Source organism: Eptatretus burgeri, chromosome 14, assembly GCF_056783735.1.
Source record: "Eptatretus burgeri isolate ZD-2024b chromosome 14, Ebu_testis_v1, whole genome shotgun sequence".
NCBI classification, from domain to species: Eukaryota; Metazoa; Chordata; class Myxini; order Myxiniformes; family Myxinidae; genus Eptatretus; species Eptatretus burgeri.
This window is the reverse complement of record NC_140974.1, coordinates 36530640-36556873: the sequence shown is the minus strand read 5'-3', so window position 1 is coordinate 36556873 and position 26234 is coordinate 36530640. Positions and strand designations below refer to the sequence as shown.

Genomic DNA, 26234 nt, shown 5'->3' with positions numbered 1-26234 from the left:
CGTCCCCTCCTGTCGCAGTCAACATGTGGCCCTAAATGGAATTCTTTCATCCCCTCTTACAGTCGAGGCTGGAGTTCCTCAAGGCAGCGTTCTGGGCCTTGTTATTTTTCTGGTTTTCATCTATGATCTCTCCGACTCTCGGGAAAAACCTCTGTCTCTTTGCTGATGACTCCACCCTCTGCCGTGCCATCTGTCATCCCTCAGACCGGCATGCAGCAGCTTTTTCGCTCACTGCAGATCTGGGTAAAATCACAAACTGGTCCAACACGTGGAAGATGTCTTTCAATCCGGACAAATCTCACACTCTCACGATATCTCTCCGAAAGGACCGTTTGAAACGCCCCCCCCCCACCCATCCACTTTCTCAACAATCCTCTGGAAGAAGTCCTTTCTTTCAAGCTTCTGGGTCTCACTATCTGCCATGATCTTTCCTGGGAAAGCCACATTTCCAACCTGGCCTCCAAAACCAGTCGCCGACTGGGAATCCTCCATCATGCAAAGTCCTTCCTCAGCCCACCTGAGCTCCTGACGACATACAAAACTTTCATCCGCAGCCTGATGGAGTTCTGCTCTCCCCTCTGGGCTGGTGCTCCTGCCTCCCACCTTTCTCGGATTCACGCTGTGGAACCCAAAGCATTTCGGATCAATGGCATCTCCCGCGATGAGGTTGAGTCTTTGGACCTCTCACTGCAGGCAGGTCGGCGGTCTTTCTGTCTTCTACCATCTCCTCTCCGGGCTCGCACCCCCCCACTGTGTCTAAGATTTCTCCCCACCATATTTCCGCAGGGCGCTCAAGGTCCGCCACCAACCCCCCTTCTGGTAAAACTACCAAAATCACGAATCACTGCTCACCTTCACTCTTTCATTCCTCTTTTTCCTGTCTTTGGAGTAAACTGCCTCACTCGGTTCAATCCCATTCTTCCCTCCAGGCCTTCAAAACAGCTGTTCACCACCACCTCTTATCATCCCCCATCCAAATCCTTGATCTTTTCTACCCCCGTTAATCTACCCCAAACCCACCACCTTCAAATTCCCTGCTTCCCTTCCTGAAACTCCCTGTAATGTCCATCTTGTATACCCCGTGTCCCCGCCCCATCCCTCTTCCTCCCAGAGATCTCCTAATGTCTCTGTTCCCCACTGTTTTGTCCTTCCCTCTCCCGCCCCTCTTGTCTCATGCCCCCCTTGCTGTGCATTGTGTGTTCACTCTCATGAGCCTCGACAAGGTATGCAAAAAATTTTTAATAACAATACACACACATATACACACCACTCACAAACACGTATGTATGTATATATATATATATATATATATATATATATATATATATATATATGTATATATATATATATATATATATATGTATATGTATATATATATGTATATGTATATATATATATATATATATATATATATATATATATATATATATATATATATATATATACATATACATATACTATATTACGAATTTCAGAATACGATCAAACGAATGCATACAAACATCCAGGTCCTCAGATAGTTATTTCCTTAAATGCATGTCCAGGATTGACCCATCCCCATGTCTGGTGGGATTGTAAATGTGATGCATTGAGAAGGGTAAAGAATAGATTCCCTCTCTTATTGAAAGCTCTTTTCCTCTTTACAACAGACACATTCATGCAGGTGAGATAGCCATTAGCCAAACGGAGGATCCACACCCACTTTTTTTCCATCGACGATGACACCCTTTTCTTTCACCGACACCGAGACCCGCCGTTTTCCATCAACGTTTGACACCCCGTTCAGCAGTTTTCTGGATGCTAACTGGCTCTTTTTCATATCGGGCTGAGCATTGAGGTGATTGTTGTTGTTGTTGACGTTTTATGAGTGCTTCATATTTTCGCTTGGTAATTCTGACATGTGACTGTTTCTTGCCGTTTGTCCAGCACCACAGGCATGGCGTTGTGGGTCAGGAGTGATCATGGGACGGGCGGGTTGTCACGGCAATGATTCGCAAATGGGGTGGGGTGGATTTGGCTGGAGTCTGCACCCGCACAGCCGGGCCGAATATAAAAAGAGGACGAGAGGTCCGTTCTTGGTGGGTCAGTCGGCAACGAGTCAGTTGGCATCAGTGAGTCGGTATTAGTCAGAAGGATTTACCAGTCAGTCAGAGTCCAGTCAGTCAGCCAACTTTACCAGTCAGTGAGTGGTATCAGTCAGATGGCTTTACCAGTCAGTCGGAGTCCAGTCAGACGACTTTATCAGTCAGTGAGTCAGTGTCAGTCAGACGATATTACCAGTCAGTCTGCGCCAGTGAGTTGGTGACAGTCTCAGTGCCTCAGAGAACCTCACAGCACCTTAGCAATTCACAGTGCCTCACAACTCCTAACAGCTGTCCATCAGTTGTTGCTCCTGGTGGCTCCTAGCGGTGGGTGACGCTCGGGCCGTTGGTGCTCATTCTGCTCGGGGCCTGCTCTCGTTGTGCCTGATTCTTGGGGGTGACGTCAATTGGCATTTAAGCCTGCTCCCAAGTGGGTGCACGGCGGTGCTGGGCACTGGCAACGGACAAGGCACGTTCACTCATTTCAGGTCGTTTCTGTTTGACAGACGACTTCTCTTTAGTGAGCGAGATGGTTTCTCTTCCCTCCCCCCCCCCCCCCCAAATGATCTGCTGGGTACCCTTGTCTGTGTTTAATTGTGAAGACAGGCATAGAGATAAGCATCTGCCCTTTGTCACTTTTTCTCTCAGTCCCTGATTGATTTCATTTGCTTGTGATTATTTTGATTGATTTGAATTTACTAATTTTCACCACACAGAAATAAAAAGTTCTTTTTATGTATTTATTTTCTTATTAATAAATTGCTTTGTTGACCTTACAACCTGTCTGTGCCTGTCCTTTCCTTCCATTGATCCAGCATTGTCCGAACCTAGATAGACTGAGAGGTAATTACCACACGAATTATACAATAAAAGTCGGCAACACCAGCGGTTAAACGCTCGGCCGCCCTCGTTAAGATCTAATCCAGATAAGATTGGTGCTTTGCCAAGGGTGCGCTCCCCGTTCAGGAAACCACGTGACCTCTAGTTAAACGGAATAATTAGACGGTGGACACTGTAACTCGTGGTTAACTGAATGGTGTTCGTGGTTCTAAAGCAACCCACCATACCACAAAGTTAATTCTGAGCGGTGGCTCCAGGTCCGGCACTTTGGAGGATAAATGAGGATTAAACCCCCTCATAATACTCTTGGTACCCGGGGCCGTAACTATATATATATCTATATATATATATATATATATATATATATATATATATATATATATATATATATATATATATATATATATATAAACACCACACCACACACACACACACACACACACACACACACACACAAATATATACAAACATCACACACACACACACACACACACACACACACACACACACACACACACACACACACACACACACACACACACACACACACACACACACACACACACACACACACACACACGATGTACTGGTAAGTACTTACAAAAGCTGTATTATTTGAAGTAATAACCTCAACTTATAAGCAATTGGCTAATTTCCCAACTACCCGGATCATCAGCTGGGCACCGTTTTTCATCGAGGTTTCGATCCTTTCAACCCAGAACCTCTCCAAACATGGATCCACAACCGGTCGCAGGTCCACACCAGTAGATCACTCAACATTAATGGACCCACAACCTCAAAGTTGTGTCCAGACAGTCAATCAACACAGCAATGCAATATCCTTATTCAAACTTATTTAATTATCACTTTTACTTGAAGTATTACTACAAATGAATAACTTTAATCATACATCACTTTATATGATAATATAAGAAGTGATAAACACTTTACCTTGCAGACATGTCCATTACACAGCACCTCAATCGAACCATAGACTCAAACTGTCATGAACAACCGATTTTAACATGCTGCACTGTATTTCTTAGCAACCACCAATAAATTATCTCAATGCTTATTTATTATGCATTTAATAAATAATATTTATTTGTTTTATTTTTTTATCAAAATACCTCCATTATTTCATACCATCTATAAATAAATAAATAAATAAATATATTTAATCAATAATATTAATTCATTTTTATTATATTAAATGCAATGCAATCGGAACTTGTTTACGTGAAAACTAACCAAATTTAAATAAAAGGTGACGGTGGAGTCTGAAGACATTCTCACAAGACCTGATCAAACAATCAGCCAAATATCCTTTCGTTTAACATGATGGAAAAAACTTTCTCAGTACGTTCCACAAAATCATTCTTTACTGAACAAATTCTTTAAAATCTAAGAAGCTGAGCTGAAAAGACATTGTAACCCATTTTAATTGGTACATTGCTACCTGGAAAGGTGTACAAGACTACAGGGAAACTGAAATAATCAACTTTATGATATACACTTGTACTAAAACCATTCTGTTCAACTCTAACTAACACATCCAGATATGCAGATCACCGAAATAATTCGTAGATGAGCACCATGTTGTGACCCCTTCCACAATACTGAACTGATGTTATTCAACAACAACACTTTAATTCTAGCCTCCCTAACGTCTTAATTATCTTCAAACTTCCCCAAATGAATTATTAGCTTGGACATCACGGCCTTTACACAACTGCTCTTTGTTTCTTGGACAACTGAAAACTCTATTCATAGATGAATCACACAACACGGTAAGATCATCGTGGTCCTTAAGGTATCCTGTAATGCTTTTGACAAAGCGTTATCCTGATTTTGCTGAAAGGCCATTTTCCCATTAAGTAGTTCACATGATGAAATTGATCGTATTTCCACAGATCATGTCCACAGCTCAATGGGTACAATGCCTTCCTTGGTGTTCAAGGCTGGCTGTAAATGTTCATCTTTGAGAAAGAAGAGTGGGAAGCAAACCAGGTAGCCCTGGATCTTGTTGAGCTGCCTCTGTGCCCGTGCAGGGTCTTCATTTACCAGTGCTCCATTGCCCCAGCTCTTCAGTTGTCCGAAGTTTAGTACATGGTCCGAGGGCAAGCATTTAAATACCTGGATCAAGCAAAAGTGTTAGGTTACGATCATATCATTTTAATTAAAACGGAAGGATTTATAATGTTTGCTCAGGTTGGCATCTTGTAAAATGGAGATTCAGCTTTCAATGGTTAAAGCAGTTTATGTTCAAATGAACTTCTAATATGGAAGCACAAACTTAACCAGGAAATAATTGAGTCATATGACCAATTACAGTTTATGATTATCAGAAAAGAACTTTATTCTAGACATGAGCTTCTGATTAACTATGGATCTACCTTCTCGAAAATGGTGGTGTTCCTGCCAGCCACGGTCATCCAGACACCCTTGTAGAACCCTTCGCATACTGGGTCATATAGATCGAATGCCTGCTTCAGCTTTCCCAGCGCCAGTCTGTTTTGGTTCATTTAAGAAATACACAAAAGACCAATTTTTACCAAGCAGACTGTTCACTCGGATGAATTGACATGCTTAGCGATTTCCTCCAATCAGGAGCCAGTTGGATCCGTGGCATGATTTAACATTCCAGGTTCCTGATTGAAGGAACGAATTAAACACGTTCAAGCCCACGTCGCCACAATTGCAAGTTTACACCATGCTCATGTGGTTCGTGCATCATGTACACAGAGAGTCAAGCCAGTCAAGGCTAAACCATCATATGTCAACTGGACAAACCTGTTCGATTGGCCTGGATTTGGAGCAGCATGACATCATTGTTGTTTTTATCATTGTCTTTTTCTCTGAGGCATCAAGGGATAAACTGTTCACTTGGTGATTTAGCAATAATTAGACTAGGTTGGCTATCTGCCATAAAAAAGATAAATTAGACAGACAGCCATCATTTCAATCCTCTGCCTTACATGATGAACATTGCCTTTTTGTCATTATCAGACTCTGTGGTATATTGGATGGAGGGTCTGCTCTGAGTCTGGGAGGTTGGTGGTTTGAACTTTGGCCGAGTCGTACCAAAGACTTTTAAAATGGTATGAGCTGCTTGTGTGCCTGACGTTCTGATTTAATTAAAAGGATGGAGCCTGGATAAATGGCTGTAAGTTGGTAATAATAGTGCTGGCTTTGAGGAGCCCAATGAACCCCTACATCAAGGGAATTCATATTGTTATGAAAAGTTGGTAAGGGATGGATGGGATGGAAAGGTAGCTTCATGCCACTTATGTTATCGATTTTACTTTTGTCGACACGTTCAAAGCAGATAGACATAATGGCGTCATACAATGCTCATCATGACCACATTTTGATTGGACAGTTTTTGAGGATTGACGTTAGTGAGCAATATGAGAGGTTCAAACTAATGTATTTTTTGTAGAATCCTTACATTATTAAAAGGCAGAGAGATTGCGTAACACACTTCTGTGTAAACATCGATCCTCTGCTGGTAAAGGAAGAATTTTTTTTTTAAAGTCTACGTCTGATAATTTGCTATTCCAAAATAAAATTAAAAAAAAATTATAATAATAACATGCACATTGAAACCTAACCTTATTCAAGTTGAAATTTTATTCTAACATTGGGGAGGAAGGGGGAAGGGGGTGGGGGGTCAACGTTGACTGCGTTAACGGCAGTAAATTTCAGAATTAATTTAGTTATTGGTTCACGAAAAAATATTTTCACGAAAAAAATAATTGGTTCACGAAAAAATATTTTCACGTAAAAAATAAGTGACCACTATATTCGTTATTGTTGTGTGTCTGTCTGTCTGTCTGTCTGTCTGTCTGTCTGTCCCAAGCATAGCTCTGTGGGTTTTGATCCGATCCTGATAAAATTATGGTGGGAGGTTTATATCATGATCTAGTTGTGTTTTCCTGAGAATGGGCGTGGTGCGCCCATAATGGGCAGAGCCACGCCCAAAAAACGTGTTTTTAGGGGGTAGCAGATTTCAATTTGCATCTTCTCTAAGGGGGTTTGTCGAATCTGACAGGGGTTTCGGTATTTGGTTAGCCCAATGGCACCTGCATAGCCCCACGGAGCTCGATTTTTCATTTTCATCTCAAGGTCAAGGTCACAAGTTCACAAACTTAGAAAATTGCGAATTTTGACATAAAAAAATTATATATCTTCTCTAAGGGGTTTGCCAAATATGGCTGGGGTTTCGGTATTTGTTAGCCCAATGGCACCTGCATAGCCCCACAGAGCTCGATTTTTCATTTTTGTGTCAAGGTCACAAGGTCACGAACTTAGAAAATTGCGAATTGTGTTTTTAGGGGGTAGCCGATTTCAATTTGCATCTTCTCCTAGGGGGTTTGTCGAATCTGGCAGGGGTTTCAGTATTTGGTTAGCCCAATGGCACCTGCATAGCCCCACGGAGCTCGATTTTTCATTTTCGTCCCAAGGTCAAGGTCACAAGGTCACGAACTTAGAAAATTGTGAATTTTGACATAAAAATCCATCTTCTCTGAGGGGTTTGTCGAATCTGATAGGGGTTTCGGTATTTGGTTAGCCCGATGGCACCTGCATAGCCCCACGGAGCTCGATTTTTCATTTCCGTCCCAAGGTCAAGGTCACAAGGTCACGGACTTCGAAAATTTCGAATTTTGACATAAAAATCATACGACCGCCCAAACTTTGAGAGCTAGGATGACAATATTTTTTATGCATAATCTTGAGGTCATTCCCCACCTAAAATCTTGAGACCATTTTGCTCTATCTTGAACACCTTGCCCATGGCGCCCCCTTCTAGTTTGTTTCTACGCTGATTTCATCAAAGTATGGATATAATCCAAGGAGTGCGAAATGCCATATAGCCTATATGACGTTATGTTGTTCCTGGAATTTTCCAGAGGAAGTTTTGCATCAAAGGTCATAATCCTTGACCTTTGACCTTTAAAGTTCACAAAGGTCAAATTTTCAAAGTTGTGGGAATCGAACCGGGTTTTCAACCTTCTTCAACGAACTAACTTCAATAAGCTATAGCACGTATCCTGTTTCCTTATTTTAATGTCCACAACATTGTTTTGTGACCTTTAAAGGTTATGCAAAGGTCCAGTCCAGTCCATTGGGACCATACTCTGTACAGAGCGTTGGTGCTGCCGAAGCAGTCTCCTTGGCTATTGGGCACAATCCTGGACAGGTCGCCACTCTGACGCAGGATACTTGAATGACTCGGTCATCCCAGCAAGCTGGTACTCATTTTGCCGACCTCGGAAGGATGGCAGGCTGAGTCAACCCCCTGGTGAATTAATTCAGTGGGCAACGAGGCTTGAACTCAGGACCCTCGGATCCCAAGCCGCCACCCTAACCACTGAGCCAACACCAGGCTATGCAAAGGTCAAATTTTTAAAGTTGTTGAACGAAACCAGGTTTTCGACATTTTGCAGCTAATAAGCTGTCACTCGTACCACATCATGTTGATCATTTTTATAATTTGGTCAAACATTATCACATTGTCTCATCCTTGATTTCTGAAACAATCTACATCGTCAAATACCGCTCGTGAACCATCGTCGTCTTCGGACTTGTATGAGTTTTACAATCGTTGTTCTATTTAAATTGAATTATAGACTTGAACACTGTAGAACACAAATCTCCTTCTTTGCACTTTCAAAACTATTATGTTTTGCAGCACTTGGACATGTGTTAAATAAGGTGTATAAGTATGGTGTATATGACTGCTTCAAGAACGCTAAACTTAAGCAAATTTTTTAAATGATCTTTAATGTCATTGTTTCATTTAATTAAAGTATATACATAACACTTTATGTGGGAGCGTGTTCTGTGAACTCTCTAGTTCTGGGTACTGTATTTCGAGATTTTTTTTTCTTTACAAGATTGAAGCTCATGGAAGAGCAGGCTGATGGGGCATATGAACTTATAGTGGGGCAACCATTGGGGAATGACAATAAGTCAGGAAATAAATGAACAGGAAAAAGGAAAAAGAAAGGAGGGGTAGAAATACTACATCTTGCAAGTGAGAGTTGGGTTACGAAGGGTTAATGGGGTAATAAATATTGTGGATAAGGATGAGAGATGACATGACATGATGGTGCACTGCCTATTTGAAGCTCTGGAGGGAAGAGTATGATATCACGGCCGCTAGAAGGTGATTCAACATATGGGAGAAAGGAAGAGCAAAGGAGTTGAGGTGGGCAGTCAACCTGGATTTTGGAAATCTAACCAGGATGGAATTGCTGGAAGAATGAGTACATCTGGGAGTTGTGGTGCAGGGTTGTTGGAGAGTTGAGTGAGCAGAGGGACCCAAACTAGAGGTGAGGTGGTAAACAACAAAGATCATTTCTTTCAATGGATTTCAAAGAGGAACTCATTTAGAACATTCAAGCCCATGCAAGTTTGCACCATGTTCATGTGGTTTCTGTAGGATCGCCACTCGGAGTCAAGAAAGCTGAGCCTAAATCATCAGATGTCACGTGCACATCAATGGGATAGCTTTCTCTTTAGGGGTCACGATATTGAAGTAGAATTAAGCTATTTAGCCAGGGGCATGAACTTTATGATATTTAAATTTGAAAACAAATGACAACCAAACAGTAAAGCCACCCAGTAGGCAAAGCTCAGATTGGACGTTTTGACCTCTGAGAGGTTTTTAATCCAGGACAAACGCAGGCATTGTGTGCCAGATGTTCAGTACTCTGCCAATGGGGAGATTGCATCACATGACTGCAACATGCAGATGATTCATGTTTTCTTTTGTGAATATGAACATTCTAATTTGCAGCGAATATAGATTTGTGTTTGTATATGAAGATAAGTAAAAGCAGAGTCGATCACAAAGTAAAAAAGACAAAAAAACATCAGCTTGAAGGTGGGTGCAGGATGAAAAGCTTCTTGTTGGAAGCACCTGAAGCAGTACATGCGAAGACCCAAGGCAAAACGTCCGGCTCGGTAAGGCATCCCATCCATCACCGAGTCCACAAGGTGACTGTCCTCAAGCACGATAGCCATCTCACTGTCTCTTCGGCCCAAAAGACTGCGATCATTGATGTTTGCTGAACCTATGTTGGCCACAATAAACAAGTGAATCAACTGTAAGATAGCTAAGTTTCTCGGTCCATTAAAGCAGGAAAAAGGAAGCATAGCAGCATATGAGATGTGTCCTGAACCTTACTAAATAGGCAGGTTGTGATAGGTACCAATAATGACTGTGCGATCATCAGCAATGAGGAGCTTGCTGTGAATGTAGATTAGTTCTGTCACAGGCTTCCCATTCAAGGAGTCATGTGTCCGCAGGCTACAAAAACTGATGTAGTTCATCCATTCTCTGCCCACTGCATAAAGAAACACAAAGCATCAAATTTAACATCAGGGCTGGTACAACCACTGGGCAAATTAGATGGTCACCTAGCAAGACAACATTTGGGAGGGTGGTGAGATGTATCAGTAGATTATGATAATGCATGCCTACATGGGTGCAATGTGGCATGGTTAAGCAGATTTATGTGACCCGCCCATGTTCCGATGCTGCGCTGTGCTGTGTTGTGCCCGTGTCCAAATTAAACCTGTTATTTCCACTTCAGAGCCTTCGTCCCTGTCTATTGAGTACATTGCAGGTGGCAAAAAACTGAATGAGTTACTCACCACGAGCGTGATTGGATTTGGCAGGCATGACACAAAATAGATGGCACCCAGGCCAGTGGTTATGTCACGTAAAGCAGGCAGGTGATGATTTTACTGGACAACAAGGTCGTCACAGGCTGGCAAGTATGTGAAGAAGGCCGCTAGGCTAATGACATGGCCGGCAGGTTTATGATATGTTCCGCAGTGAGGTGATGCAGGTAGGGGCTGGCAAGCAGGCAAGAAAGCCGGCTTCACCATAATCTGTCCTAACTTAATATATTTCCCCATCTGATCAATCGATTCTTCCACCTACTCTGGGTCCCTCTAAGCTGTATTAACCCCTTGTTCTTTGACTCTACTAATGCAGAAGTTTTATTCATACAAATGCATAATATTCATTTTCAAAAGTTAATTGTGGTGGGGGTTTGGGAGGAGGGCACCTAATACTCTTGCACCAGCCTTGTTTAACATGAAACAGGAAAAGAAAACACGTCTTACCTGATTTGATCTCCTTTACAAGGCCCACTATTCATGGGCTCTCATGGGATACCACAAGTCTAAGAGACCAGAAATTGTCGGAATAACACTAAATAATAGCTCATGATGTTAAGGCGTAAAACTGAAAAGTTGCAGACAAAGAGCTATTTTCCTGCATGGAAATGCAATGGTTCAAAGGTTATCCAACAGCTTTTTTGTGTTGACATTTCTCATTTCGTCATTTTAGCATATATCTCAGGATGCTATGACCCCGGGTTTAAAATTATAAAAACTGTGTTTTTATGTCTTTGCTCATGTCTTTGCAATTCATATTAAAGGATGTTCAGGTCTGCGAATGTCCTTATCGTGGATATAATATGGCACCATGCAAAAACCTGACACTCCTGGACCACAATGAAATGGAAGACCAAGAAGGAACCTGAAGAAGTAAAGAGCAAAGATGGAGTTATCAGAAGGAACCTGGATAGGATTTGGGTTTCAGCCGCTACTTCACAATCCTCAAACCCTTCCAGGCGCAGCCAAGTGAGCCTTACATAAAAAAATTTCTGCAAGAATTCACTTCTAAGAGAGATAGATGACGAAATAGAGGAATAGAGAGTAAAACATAAAAGAGAAGAAAAAGCAATAATTCAATTGAACAAAGAGAACTGTGAAAAAATAAATGAAGAGAATTGCGAAAAAAAATTTCAAGAAGAATTGTAAACGGAACAAAGATGTGAGGAAGAACCCAGACAGATCGATTTCAGCAGTTACTTCCAAAGCTTGAACACAGCAACATGTACAAGCTACCGGAGGTCTGTCAGCGAGGAGGTCACAACTCACACCACTGGAGAGTCTACTGATTTGGGTACATAAAGGTAAAGGATAATATTGGAGATATTACTTTGAAAAGTCCATGCAAATTAGGCTTCACTTACCTACAGCTTTCACACGTTCCACAATGGAGTATTTTCCTCGACACATGGTCCTGCGCACAGCATTTAAACATATCCTTCCAATGGAAACCATACAAATTCATACATTGCAGGATACGCTGTGAGTCAAGTTCAGCACATCAAAACTTTTGTTGAGATTATGTGAAACCAAGTCAACTTGGGGATTCTCACCGGTAGTTGAAATGCATGATTGTTTGAATTGCATTCCCTCCACCCGTCTTGATGTCCCCCTGGAATCCCGGCAGGAGTGGAAGAAGAATGTAGACACGGTACCTTCGATTGGCACTGCAAATCCACGTAAACATATTGCCCGTGTTTTTTTCATTTTTTAATGGATATAAGACTCGTTGTGGAGCTGCCACACACACACACATCTCACACACTTGGACACACAGCTGAATACACAAAACAACCCAGGACTGTTAGATTAGACAAACACAGCCACTGAGCTTGGGGGAAAGTGCCATCACTTCCTGGGGCACTTTGGCACTTGTGATATCACAATGGCACCACCTTACTTATCACACTCAGGGGATATTTCCGAAAAAGGAATTTCCTCCTCCCTGTGAATGCCAACCTATGGGGATTGTCGATGCTCTTCATATAATCCCCAAATTCCTTTTTACTGCATAATGTAGAACAATTGTCTCTCCAAAAATTGTTTATATCTATTGAATTTAACTTGAATAAAATAAAAGTATTCACATTGTTTCTTATGGAGTGACGAGGGAGTTGAAAGTATGATTGACTAAAATAAATACAATTACAAGAAGAATGTCTCCCTCTTGTGTAGTAGCTATCCATTACCGTTTGGTTTCTCTCTTTAACACAATCATCAAAGATAACGAGGTTCTTTTTTGATTAATTCAAATGTTGGGGAGAAGGTATATCTTCCGTATTATCACGAAGAATACATGTTATCGGTTTTGATTTATTTTTATATCTCTGTGTATCACAAAATAGTTGTATTATATCTTCAATGTTGTAATCATTTAGTTTGTTTTGAAGTTTAAATAAACCGATTATATCTCCAGCATTAAAACCTTGTGAGAGTAATTGATACTCAGGTTGAAAACTCGACTTTGTGAAAATTATTAAATTATCATAATCTAAAAAGTTGGGAGTAAGGAGCATCTTTAAAAGTAAGCAGGTTTGTCCACATCCACTAGAACCAACTATGAGACATAATGAATTTGGAAGATTTTTATGGTTGTTAAATTTTATCTTATTTTCCCAAATGGGTAAAAAATCATTTATTTATATATTTGGAAAACAGGGTATTTAATATATTATTGGCTTTTTTAGAAACCCGATATTTTATCCTAAGTTCGGGTTTAATTTCAAGATAATGCATTATTTTATTGAAACAATATCTTGTGTTGATATTTCCCTGAAAATTGCAATTGTGAATAATATATAACAACAATCCTTTGAACATTTCTCGAATATGTTCAGTTTCTTCCATTGAAAGGAAAGGTGTGTTATCATCCTCATACTTTACATTTATTTCTTGAATCAATCTTGTGAAGTAATTCATTTTTGGTGTAAATCTAAAAGAATTATATTCCTTTTTATATTTTTTATCATCATTAATTTGAAGATAATCACAGAATATACATTGTTTATAGGATTTTGACACTGTCTTTAATCCGACTCCATCACATGCAAGACAATTCTCAAATTTGTCATATGGAAAATCAGGGAATTCAAGGGGCTCAATATCCAGTATACTATTCGTATTTATAAAGTAAAACTTTACTTCAAATAAAATTTATCTTCAGTATCATCTTCGGTACTTTCACAATCATCTATAAAACTACTTTCATAATTGTCATTTGAACACAAACTCTCAGTATCATAACTGTCATTTGAACACAAACTCTCGGTATCATAACTGTCATCACTCTCATCATCTTCAAAATCTTCAGTTGAATAATTACTCATATTTAATTAGTAGAAAAAACATTATCATCTATATCTATATACTTTTTTTCATTAACAGATTCAACTACTACATTTTTTATATTAAAGGTAATTTTAAAATGGTCCTTAAGGCCCAGTCACACCTTGACGTTTAAAGCCAGCTTATGCCGATTTTTGGAAAATTTGTCTAAAACGCTGATACACATTGAATACGTTATGGGTAAGTTTTGATAACATTGAGAGCACGCTGAAAAACACTGCCATACGTCGTTGTACGCTGGCTTTAAACGTTGTACTTTTCCAGTTGTCCTCAACTTTTCCATGCTTGAAATTTTAAGATTTATGCCAGTGTATGACTCACACATTCCGCATAACGCTGGCCATTAGTTGTACGCACGTCAAGTGATCGTTGACACACGTCGACACACGTTACTTGTGAGTTACTCATAAGTCGAAACACGTCGAGGTAATGTTTAGCATTCCCGAAACTTATTTCTAATCTATGAGTAATGTGTTGTACTCATGTTATGCGATCGGTGACACACATCGACAGACGTTACTTGTAAGGTGCTCATAAGTCGAAACACATCAAGGTAATGGTGAGCGTCAGTGTTCCAGACTCCCTGGTTTTATTTTTTTATTTTTATTTTTCTTCCTTCCTTCGGTATGATGGTGATTTTGACACTTCGATTTCTAGTGTGGTTATAATATAATATAATTAATAGGCTGCCGCTCAACGATTTAAATCATAACCGCACTGTACACTGAACACCGTCATACCGAAGAAAAAAAAAAACCGGGAGTCTGGAACACTGACGCTAACCATTACCTTGACGTGTTTTGACTTATGAGTACCTTTTAAGTAACGTGTGTCGATGTGTGTCAACGATTGCATATCGTGCGTACAACTTATTCCCATCGCATGCGGAGCGTGTGTCATACGGCAAGTACGTCGTAAAATTTTCAACATGTTTAAAATTACAAGACGTACTCCACTTACTATGACGTATGATAGCGTACTTTAGCGTTTTATTCACGCATACCAAACTTACCCATACCGTATTCGACATGCGCCAGCGTTTTAGACGCATTTTTCAGAGGTCGGCATACGCTGGCAAGATCGCCAAGGTGTGACTGCGATGTTGACACTTCCATTTCTCTGGCGGTTATGATTTGAATCGTTGTGCGGCAGCCTTTTCATAACCTACGCCACTTCATCGTCGGTGATGCGTGCAGCGCGCTATGCCTAAGTTAGACTATCGTTGGGCATAGGTTGTGAAGGCCGACAACAGGTTCAGCATTCGTTGGTATAAGTTATCGATAACACAACGAAACGTTCAAAGTCCGTTACTAATATGTTGTGCATAAGACCAAGTCGTTATGAATACGTCCGAATCTTAAAAAAAAACATCAAAAGTTCAACGTAAGCCAGCGTTTTACATACATTTTAATACGTTGCCATTGCTGGCTAAAACGTCAAGGTGTGACTGGGCCTTTAACTACTATTGAACGAAATGTCATTTCACCTGATATATTAACATCCTTTATTTCATCAGGATTTACATCTTTATGGTTGTTGAAAAAAATACAAATTTCTCCTTGCGTATTACAGATGGTCTTATCTTTTCTTTCCAAAGCTTCATCCATAAGGTTTTTCTTTTTTGATACTTTTCTTGTTTCATTGGCTTTTTCTAGTTTTGAATATATTGCCAGAAAGAGAGGAGAAACTTTTGTGAGAGCTACTTTAATTGATGTTCTTCCAGATATATTAAAAGCCCTTCCACTGAAGGAAATTGAAGAACTCGTATTATTCACTATAATTGTTTTTTATCCAATAGTTGTTATATTTATCTTTATTCAATTTTACATCCTCGACATATTTCTCAGTATCTTTTACAAATGAAGAGATTGATTGAAAGTTGTCATTTGTGCCTTGATAAATTGTATTTATTAAGTGAAAAAAGTTGGAGGATAAAATGGTTTTAAGCACAGATTCACCGGTAAATTAAACGAAATTTTCATCAATTTTTTTTATTTTAAGCAAAGTTTTATTATATAAATATGGTGAATACAACATACTGCGATGTTTGTAATCATGAATATAAATGTTATAAAAAAACACCTTCAAACCAATAAACACACATTCAATCTTTTCAGACAAATATCTCTACTTGACTGAGAAACAAAACATTGTGATAGATGTGATAATGATATTCTTTTAAAAAATTATAATAAACACCTTCAATCACGCAAACATAAGAACAATGAATAAAGGGAAGGTGCCACTAAATTCTCCATTGAAAACACTGATGGGGCATTTAAAGGACATATAAAAATAAGATTGTTTCGCTTTCAAGACCATGGACCATCTTCAATCATGGAAGCTGTTGATGTGGTTAAACAAAGTATTGAAACTATAATTAAAAACACATTAAGTGAAATGAAAACTTTTAAGTTTTATATGGGAGTAAAATTGAACATTGTAAGACAGGGTGATGAAACTACTCCCTATATGAGGACAAGCCCTCACTTTATCTCATCATATCAAGATTTTGTAAGATGTGATGTTTACAATGAACTCCAGAGACAAGAACAAGATGTTGATAACACTGTAGTAGGTAGTGGATTTACTATTACAAAAATAATCTTTTTAGATATACACATCTTAAAATCAGATCCTCTTCAAGCTTCTTATATTGATTTACCAAAAGAGATAAAACTTAAGAAAGCGGTTGTTAATATTCAAAACAAAGATAATAAATGTTTTATATGGTCTGTTCTTGCTCACTTACATCCTCAACAATGGAATCCTGAAAGGGTTAAACATTATAGGAAATACGAGAATACATTAAATGTTAAAGATTTAAAGTTTCCAATGTCATTGAGAGATATTCCTAAATTTGAGAAAATGAATAATCTATCTGTTAATGTATATGGATTAACGGATACAAACAAAGTTCAGATGTTAAAAATTTCAAACAACTATAAAAATTATGAAACACACATTGACCTTCTCCACTTCACTTAAAAGGAAAAATCACATTATGCTTTCATCAAAAATTTATCAAGATTCACCAAATCACAACTATGTAAGAGAAAATGTAAAACGTATCCTTGAAAGAGATGGCTCAACTCCTTTCACACAAAAGAACGATTAAATCAACATTAGAAATATTGTAGTAATCATAAATCAACCGTAATCAATTTAACAAAAGCAGATTCAAACATATCATTCAAAGATGTTAACAAATCTATAAAACATCCGTTTGTGATACATGCTGATTTTGAAAGTATCCTTGAAAAGATAGATAGTTTCTCCAATCCAAATAAATATCAAAAACATACTCCTTGTGGTTTCTGTTATTATATCAAATCATCTGTTGGTGATACATACAACAAGTTAGAACTTTATTGAGGAGAGGATGCCTCAGAGGAGTTTGTAAGACGATTGGAAAAAGACTGTTTAAGACGAAGAGAAATAATGGTTAAAACCGAAAAACCAATGTCATTCACAAAGGGAGAGAAAAAGGAATTTAGAAAGAACAGTATCTGTCATATTTGTGAGGAGAAAATTGAGGGAGAGGTCAAGGTTAGGGATCACTGCCATCTTACTGGTAAATATAGAGGTCCAGCTCATTCCCGTTGTAATCTTAATTACAAGCCTCCAAACATTATTCCTGTCTTTCTTCACAACAACGCTCACTATGACACACATCTATTTATAAATGAACTCTCAAAGACATCTGGAGATATTTCTGCCATTCCTAACACAGATGAAAAATACATCTCATTCACAAAAACAATTCATACATCTCCCATAACCCATATTAGATTTTTTGACACATACAAGTTTATGGCAAGTCCATTATCTAACTTAGCAACAGATATTAAAAACTTACCGAATCTTAAATCACATTTCTGAAATCAAGAAGAGATTGATCTCTTATCACAAAAGGGAATATATCCGTATGACTCTATGAATTCATTTGAGAAGTTTAAAGAAACAGAACTTCCTTCAAGGGAAAGTTTCTATGGTAATTTCAATAAAACTCATATTTCCGATAGAGATTATACACAAGCTAAAAAGGTTTGGGAGAAGTTTAATATAAAGAATCTTGGAGAATATCATGATTTGTATCTTAAAACTGATGTATTGTTATTGACTGATGTGTTTGAAACTTTTAGAACAGTCTGTCATCTATCTATAATTCCAGCAATATCTCTGTGTGTGTGTCTGTGTGTGTGTGTCTGTGTGTGTGTGTCTGTGTGTGTGTGTCTGTGTGTGTCTGTGACCGCTGTTTCCCGACAACCACTGGTCCGATCTAATTGAAACTTGCCAAATATATTGCTGGGGACCTGAGGATGTGCCTTTTCAAGGTTTGATATTAATCGGACAAGTGATTCCCAAGTTACGGCCATTTATTTACCAAACCAATGACAAGACACGTTGTTGAGTGGGCGTGGCCGATGGGGAACGGAAGCTCAGCCGCATTTCCCATTACGGGTTACAACGTACGGGCTTCCGGATAATGATGACTTCGTGTATTCTAATAATTTCTCGATTTCTTATGCGCATTTATAGATAAACACAATGCCCCAAGTTATGATCGTTTTCATATTAGACGGTGCATAAATTTCGGTAACATCAGAGTGCTGGGATGCTCCGAACCAGGAAGTAATTTTTTTTTCTCTCTCTCTCTTCTCTTCTCTTTTTGTTTTTCCTTGCCACGACATTGCGTAAAGGTAAAATTCGTTGGCGCTAATTGAACAATTGGGTATTAAAACTAAATTGCGAATAATCGTAACTGCGAATAATATGCGAACTTCCGGGCCACGCACATAAGGGCACGCGAGAGCGAAGAAACGGCCTGTGTGGTTGTTGTTTCTTGCTCGCGGTTGGAATTAATATACATTTTTTTTTTACGGGCACGTACTCGTAATAAAAATTCTTATGGATTAGATCCCGTTCACGATTACACATCCCCGGGTTTGGCTTGGAGTGATATGTTAAAAATGACAAAACAAAATTTGGAATTAATCAGTGATATAGATATGCTTTTAATGATAGAGAAGGCTAAAAGAGGAGGAATATCTCAAGTATGTTCCAAGGGATATGCTAAAGCAAATAACAAATATCTTCCTGATTATAATAAGAATGAGGACAACTCTTACCTGATTTATTATGATGCTAACAATTTGTATGGGTGGGCTATGTCTCAGTCTTTACCTCATGGAAAACTTAAATGGGTTAAAGAAAAACATTATGAAAAAGTTTTACAAGACATTGTTGTTTCCTCTCAAAAAGAATTGGATGAAGCTGAAGTTGGATATTATTTTGAGGTTGATTTAAAATATCCAGAAGAACTTCATCACAAACATAAAGACCTACCTTGTGCCCCTGATAAAGAAAGTCCAAGAAAAGAATGGTTCAGTGATTACCAACAGTCATTTAATATAAAAGGTAAATCTCCAGAAAAACTACTTACAACATTAAATGATAAAGAAAGTTATGTTTTGCATCAAAGGAACTTGAGAAAATATTTATCTGCTGGGTTGAGAGTGAGGAAAATTCAAATCGATTTTGAAATGTAAACAAAGTCATTGGTTAAAGAAGTATATTGATTTTAATACAAGGAGGAGAACAGAAGCAAAAACAGATTTTGAGAAGGACTTTTATAAATCAAGGAATAATGCTGTATTTGGAAAGACTATGGAAAATGTTTGGAATCGACAAAACATAAGACTTGCCACATCTTGGAAACAGGCTTCAAAGTTGATTAAAGACCAAGTTTTGAACGAGCAGAGGAATTTTCAGAGAACTTTTGTGCTATTCATTTGAAAAAAGAGAGTATTGAAATGGATAAACCGATTTATTGGAACATAAATTCTTGAATTGTCAAAATCGTTACTGTATAACTATTACTATAATAATTTAAAATCAAAGTATAAGGATAATGTGTCATTGTTACATATGGATACAGATAGTTTTATATTAGAAATTAAGACAAGTGATGTCTATGAGGATATGATTGAGAATATTGATATATATGATACAAGTAATTATCAGTCAGGTGATGTGTTGTTTTCATTAAAGAATAAAAAGGTTATTGGTAAGTTTACAGATGAATTGGGTGGGAAGAGCATGAGTGAATTTATAGGATTGAGATCAAAGTCAAATGCTTTTACATATATTGATAATAATAACATTGAAAGGTGTGATCAGAAGCTAAAGGGAATAAAGAAAAATATAATCAAGGAAACAATAGACTGGGCGTAGTGGCGTGTGCCTGTAATCCGGCTACTAGGAGGCTTTGGTTGGAGGATCGCTTGAGGACGGGAGCTCTGCACTGGGCCATGCTATGAGAGGGTGTTGGGCAGCCCAGAATCATGGCGAAACCCAATCCTTATCCCTGTATCGTAAGAGGCGACCAGGGTTGCGTCAGGAAGGGCATCCGGCGTAAAACCTATGCCAAATAAGTATGCGGATCATAACGGATGATCCGCTGTGGCGACCCCTAACGGGAGCAGCCGAAAGACGAAGGGAGAAGATAATCAAGGAAACAATAAACTTTAAACATTATTCTTATTCTTCTTCTTTCGGCTGCTCCCGTTCTGGGTCGCCACAGCTGATCAACCGTCTCCATTTCGCTCTATCCTCCACATCTTCCATTGACACTCCAACCACCCGCATGTCCACCCTCACCGCATCCATGAACCTCTTCTTTGACCTTCCTGTTCTCCTCCTGCCTGGCGGCTCCATCCTCAGCATCTTTCTCCCGATATACTCCACTTCCCTCCTGTGCAGATATCCAAACCATCTCAATCTCGCCTCTCTCACTTTGTCTCCAAACCATCCAACCTGTGCTGTGCCTCTAATATACTCATTCCTTATCCTGTCCATCCTCGTCACTCCCAACGAGAATCGCAGCATCTTTAACTCTGCCACCTCCAGCTCTGATTCCTGTATTTTTGTTAGCGCCACCGCCTCCAAACCATACAACATAGCTGGTCTCACTACCACCTTATATACTTTCCCCTTCACTCTTGCAGCTACCCTTCTGTCACAAATCACTCCTGTAACTCTTCTCCACCCACTCCATCCTGCCTGCACTCTCTTTTTCACTTCTCCACCACACTCTCCATTACTTTGGACAGTTGCTCCCAAGTATTTAAACCCATCCACCTTCCCCACCTCAACTCCTTGCAACTGCACCATACCACCACCTCCCTCTCATTTACGCACATGTACCCCGTATTACTCCTATTGACTATCATTCCCCTTCTCTCCAGTGCGTACCTCCACCTCTCGAGGCTCGCCTCAGCCTGCTCCAGACTCTCTCTACAGATCATGATGTCATCCGCGAACATCATAGTCCATGGAGACTCCAGTCTGATCTCGTCCGTTAATCTGTCCATCACCATTGCAAACAGGAAAGGGCTCAGAGTTGATCCTTGGTGCAATCCCACTTTAACCTTAAACCGGTCCGTCATTCCTACCGCACACCTCACCGCTGTCACACTGTCCTCATACATATCCTGCACGATTCTCACATACTTCTCCACCACTCCCGACTTCCTCATACAATGCCACAACTCCTCTCTTGGCACCATATCATAAGCTTTCTCTAATCCACAAACACACAATGCAACTCCTTCTGGCCTTCCCTATACTTCTCCATCAACATTCTCAAAGCAAACATCGCATCAGTGGTGCTCTTTCCTGTCAGAAACCCATATTGCTGCTCACAAATAGTCACCTCTCCTCTCAACCTAGCTTCCACTACTCTTTCCCACAACTTCATAGTGTGGCTTAACAACTTTATCCCTCTGTAATTTCCACAGCTCTGCACATCACCCTTGTTCTTGAAAATCGGAACTAGTACACTTAATCTCCACTCCTCTGGCAATCTCTCACTTTGCAAGATTTTATTAAACAATCTGGTTAACAACCCCACTGCCATCTCTCCTAAGCACTTCCATGCCTCCACTGGTATATCATCTGGGCCAACCGCCTTTCCACTTTTCATCCTCTTCATAGCAGTCCTCACTTCATCCTTACTGATCCACCCCACTTCCTGATTCACTATCTCCACCTCTTCCAACCTTCTCTCTCTCTCATTTTCTTCATTCATCAGCTCCTCAAAGTACTCCATCCACCTTCTCAACACACTCTCCTCGCTCATCAGCACATTTAAACAAACTTTAAACTTTAAACACAAACTTTAAACATTATTACAACTGTTTGACCTTAAAGAAGGAAGAGTACAGAAAAATGAATACAACAAGAAGTTATACACATCACTTATATACAGAAGAGATAAATAAGAAAGCATTAGGAGCTTTTGATGATAAAATATATATTTTAGAGAATGGAATCAATAGTCTCCCTAATGGTTATAAGTATAAGTGTTAAGATATTGGGTAGGGAATTTTAACAGGCTACCGCCGTCTTTTTACTGATTTATAAATGATGGAAGCAAGCAATAACCAAACCAAAGAGTGGAGATGTTATCAGCCTTGGTATTTAAATGGAAACACAAAGAATGTGAGAAATATCAAATAAGTCTTATTGAAGAAATAACCAGGGTAAAAGTAGATAAAATAAATAAGTGGATAAATTTAATTACAAATAAGTTGGATGATGTGAATAAAGAAATTAATATCCTTGAATGGACTGAAAACTTTGAAGGTTATCAATTGAACAATGGAAAAACAGTTTACTACAATCTCAAAATGATATGTGGATCAGGAGGTGGTCAAACAAGAACATTGAGAGAAGTTTATCATTTCATTTCTGCTCAACAAAAATACTTAAACCAAGAACTAAAGTTCCAAAGTAATCTCTGTGAATATACTCGATGGTGATGAATGTCATAGGAAAATTAAGTTATTCCTTTAAGGGAATTAAGGAGTTATTAAGGAGTTAGTATTAAGTTATTAAGGAGAACATGGACAAATATTCATTGGTTTGCTCTTTGAGTGGAATGAAATATAAAAGGAAAGAAGTGCTTTAATCAGTAAGTCTCAATTTTACATTTGTTCAATGGGGCAGAGATCAGTCTCCTATTTTGGACTTTTGGGCCTTGAGACAGTCTCAATTTTACATTTGTTTGTATGGGAGGGGGAGGAACCAGTCTTCTATTTTGGGATTTTGGGGCTTGATTCAGAGAGTTTTTTCCCATTCATTTGTATGGGAGAGGAGGAAATCAGTCTCCTATTTTGGGTTTTTGGGGCTTGATTCAGAGAGTTTTTTTCCCTTTTTCCCCATTCATTTGAATGACTGCCTCAGAAGCCCCATTTATCCTCAACTCACCTCTAATCTGTGTAGCCTGGGTTTGAATCCTGATTCAGCTATAAATTGTCATCCTGGTGTTTCACAGGCTGGGATGGATGTCAAATAGGCTGTCCTGTCGGCCAATGTAAGTTGGTGGATGTTAAAGACCCCACAGTGTCCTTCACAAAGAATAGGCGAGTTATCTCTGGAACCTTGAACAAATTCCAACTTCCGACCAAAACTACTGCTCGGAAGGCAATGGCAAACCACCCAGTATATCCTTGCCAATAAGCTGCTTCGGCAGCACCAATACTCTGTAACAGAGCATGGTTCATTGGATCAGAGAAAGATGGAATTTTTTGATGCTTATGATGTTGTTAAGCTATCAATATTTCATTGCTCCATTATGTGCAATGCATAAAACAAACAAGACAGCATTTAACCTTGCAGAGCCTCGCCAGGGTTGATAGATTGCAGGACATCTCGGTGCAGAGACAAACATTCCTTTCTGGCACTACATATGGCAATGAATGATCTATATTGAAGTAGATCTGTGTGCAGACACACACTGACCCATAAATTCATTCCAATAGCCCCTTCTATTGCTTCAGGACAGGAATAAAAACATAATTTAACCCCTTAGAAATTTAACCATAATTTAACCCTTTTTGTCAGGTCAGGTTCGATCTGTGACCTGCTACAGGTACCATGTAAACCTGTACTAACCTGTTCCATGGTCGGGTTGTCGGCGACTAAACCGTCTCCCCCACCAGGTTTTCTGGTGAGGAGGGTGTTTGGATATGGACACCCAGCAGGATTAAAAACAAAACCTGTCAAAGGGCGGAGGAGCTCCTTGTGAGCCAACGGCCATCCATATCTAGTGCCCAACTGTGTCTGCGGACGTCCTCCTGCAGTTGGGTTACTTCTTATTAGGAGGTTGGTGGCAGGATTTGCACTCCAGCCACCGTAAAACGCTTCATTCCGCAAAACGCAAAAACGCAAAAAAATCTGAAAACCCACTCCGTGGGAGTACCTCCTGTGCAGCTTCCCTTCGCAGGGCAGCTCACCGGATGATGGGATTGGGGCAAAGCCTTCGGGACCCCCAATCTTTGATAGGAGGGAAACCACGGGGTAACATCCCTGGGTCAGATTGCGGGAGAGTGTGTCGGAGTGGTGCTGAGGTGTCGTCCACCAGACGGCGGTCTCCTTGGGTTAACCTGAGGCGGTCCCTTCGGGTGGGTGCCTGGAATGTCCTATCCCTAAGAGAGGATGATCACCTGTCTCTGTTATCATCTGAGCTCAAGCGTTTGGACATCGGGATTGCAGCTCTCTCTGAGGTTCGGAGACCGGATTGCGGCGAGATAATGGTGGGTGGTTACACCTACTATTGGTCTGGTCGCTCTGATGGTTACCATACCCAAGGAGTTGCTGTAGCTGTGTCCAATAAGCTGACCCCAATGATAATTGAGGTAACACCGGTCAACGAGCGTATTATGAGATTAAGGATTCGTCACTCCTTAGGTGTCATTTCCCTGGTCTCTATTTATGCTCCGACTGAGGCGAGTGATCTTACCGTGAAGGATGCATTCTACGCCACACTCGAGTCTGTGGTTGATCAGTGCCCCAGACGAGATACACTTCTAGTCTTGGGGGATTTCAATGCATCGACTGGAACTGATAGGGATGGTTATGAGGTGTGTGTTGGTCCCCATGGGTCAGGAACTATGAACCAGAATAGCACTAAGTTCCTTGACTTTGCAAGAAGTCATGGACTTAGGGTGGCTGGTTCATGGTTTCAGCGCCCGCAAGCTCATCGCTGGACTTGGTATTCCAACGCTGGTGGTGTGGCAAAGGAGATTGACCATGTCCTCATTGACGGTCGTTGGAGGATGATCCAGAACTGCAGGGTCTACCGGAGTGCTCAGTTCCTCAATACTGACCACAGGCTTGTTGTAGCAACTCTAAAGCTGCACCTTAAATCCTGGAGAATGGTACCATCCCAGCCTAGGCTGGATGTTGCCAAGCTCAGGGATGAGAGAGTAGCTGAGGAGTTTGCGAACAGGCTGAGTGGACACTTGGGGGTCTGGGTGCTTTGGGGGGTCCTGAAGAGTTGTGGAGCACCTTCAAGACCACCGTCCTTGATGTTGCCGGTGGATGCCTTGGAGTTCACCGCAGGGCAAAGAAGAATTTTGTCTCTCAAGGGACACTGGATACCATTGACCAGAGTCGCAGGGCCAGGCTGAATGGCAGAGCTGAGCTGTTCAGGGAGCTGAGGCGTAAAACTGTACGTGCACTGAGGGTGGACAAGGAGGCCTATGTGCGAGGAATCTGTGAGGGGGTAGAGCATCACCTGTGGACAGGTGATTCTCGTCCCGCTTACAGGGGAATTCGCGCATTACGTTCATCCAAGCCCATCCCTCGGAGCACTGCAGTTCGAGCAGAGAGTGGTAGGCTCTTGACAGAGGAGTCTGAAGTGAAGGCCCGCTGGGCCGGTTACTTTGAGCGGTTGTACCAGGCTGATCCCCCAGCTGTCGAGTTGGACGTCAAGGGTGTTACAATCCCTGTTGCTGACCCTCGAATCAACTGTGGTCCACCATCGCTTGTGGAAACACGGGCTGCGGTGAACCAGTTGAAACGGGGCAAAGCTCCAGGGATCTGTGGCATCCATGCTGAACTTCTCAAGGCTGGTGGAAATGCTGCACTCGCGTCGTTGCATGCAGTTTTGTGCTCTGCCTGGAACACAGGCATCATCCCAACTGACTGGAAGAGGGGCCTCGTTGTCCCTCTCTGGAAAGGGAAGGGTGATCGCCAAGACTGCAACAACTACCGAGGGGTGACGCTGCTCTCAGTGCCGGGCAAGGTCTTTGCTCGGATAATTCTTGATAGGGTTCGCCACCATCTGCTTGAGCACCAGCGTCCAGAGCAGTCAGGCTTTACACCAAAGAGGTCAACGATTGACCGTATCCTTGCACTTCGTGTCCTCACTGAACGCAGACGAGAGTTTCGGCAGGGGCTGCTTGCAGCCTATGTTGATCTCTG

At 40.5% G+C, this 26234-nt stretch overlaps 1 protein-coding gene across 3 annotated transcripts in view; it reads right to left on the bottom strand.

Annotated features, from left to right (window-relative positions):
• Positions 1-4106: 4106 nt before the first annotated feature.
• The window catches only part of LOC147012971 (phospholipase D1-like), a 97987-nt gene continuing 75859 nt past the window's right edge, over positions 4107-26234 (bottom strand). The window contains exons 22-27 of one of the 3 annotated variants that reach the window (XM_085854377.1): positions 12170-12283; positions 11981-12030; positions 10142-10276; positions 9850-10003; positions 5318-5432; positions 4107-5057 (exon numbers count right to left, since the gene is read on the bottom strand). In XM_085854377.1, coding sequence (XP_085710503.1) covers positions 4836-5057; positions 5318-5432; positions 9850-10003; positions 10142-10276; positions 11981-12030; positions 12170-12283 — 790 coding nt within the window. In that variant the 3' untranslated portion in view covers positions 4107-4835. Of the gene's footprint in view, positions 5058-5317; positions 5433-9849; positions 10004-10116; positions 10277-11980; positions 12031-12169; positions 12284-26234 lie in introns of those variants that run through there. The other 2 variants (XR_015051136.1, XM_085854379.1) reach the window with 2 other exon arrangements.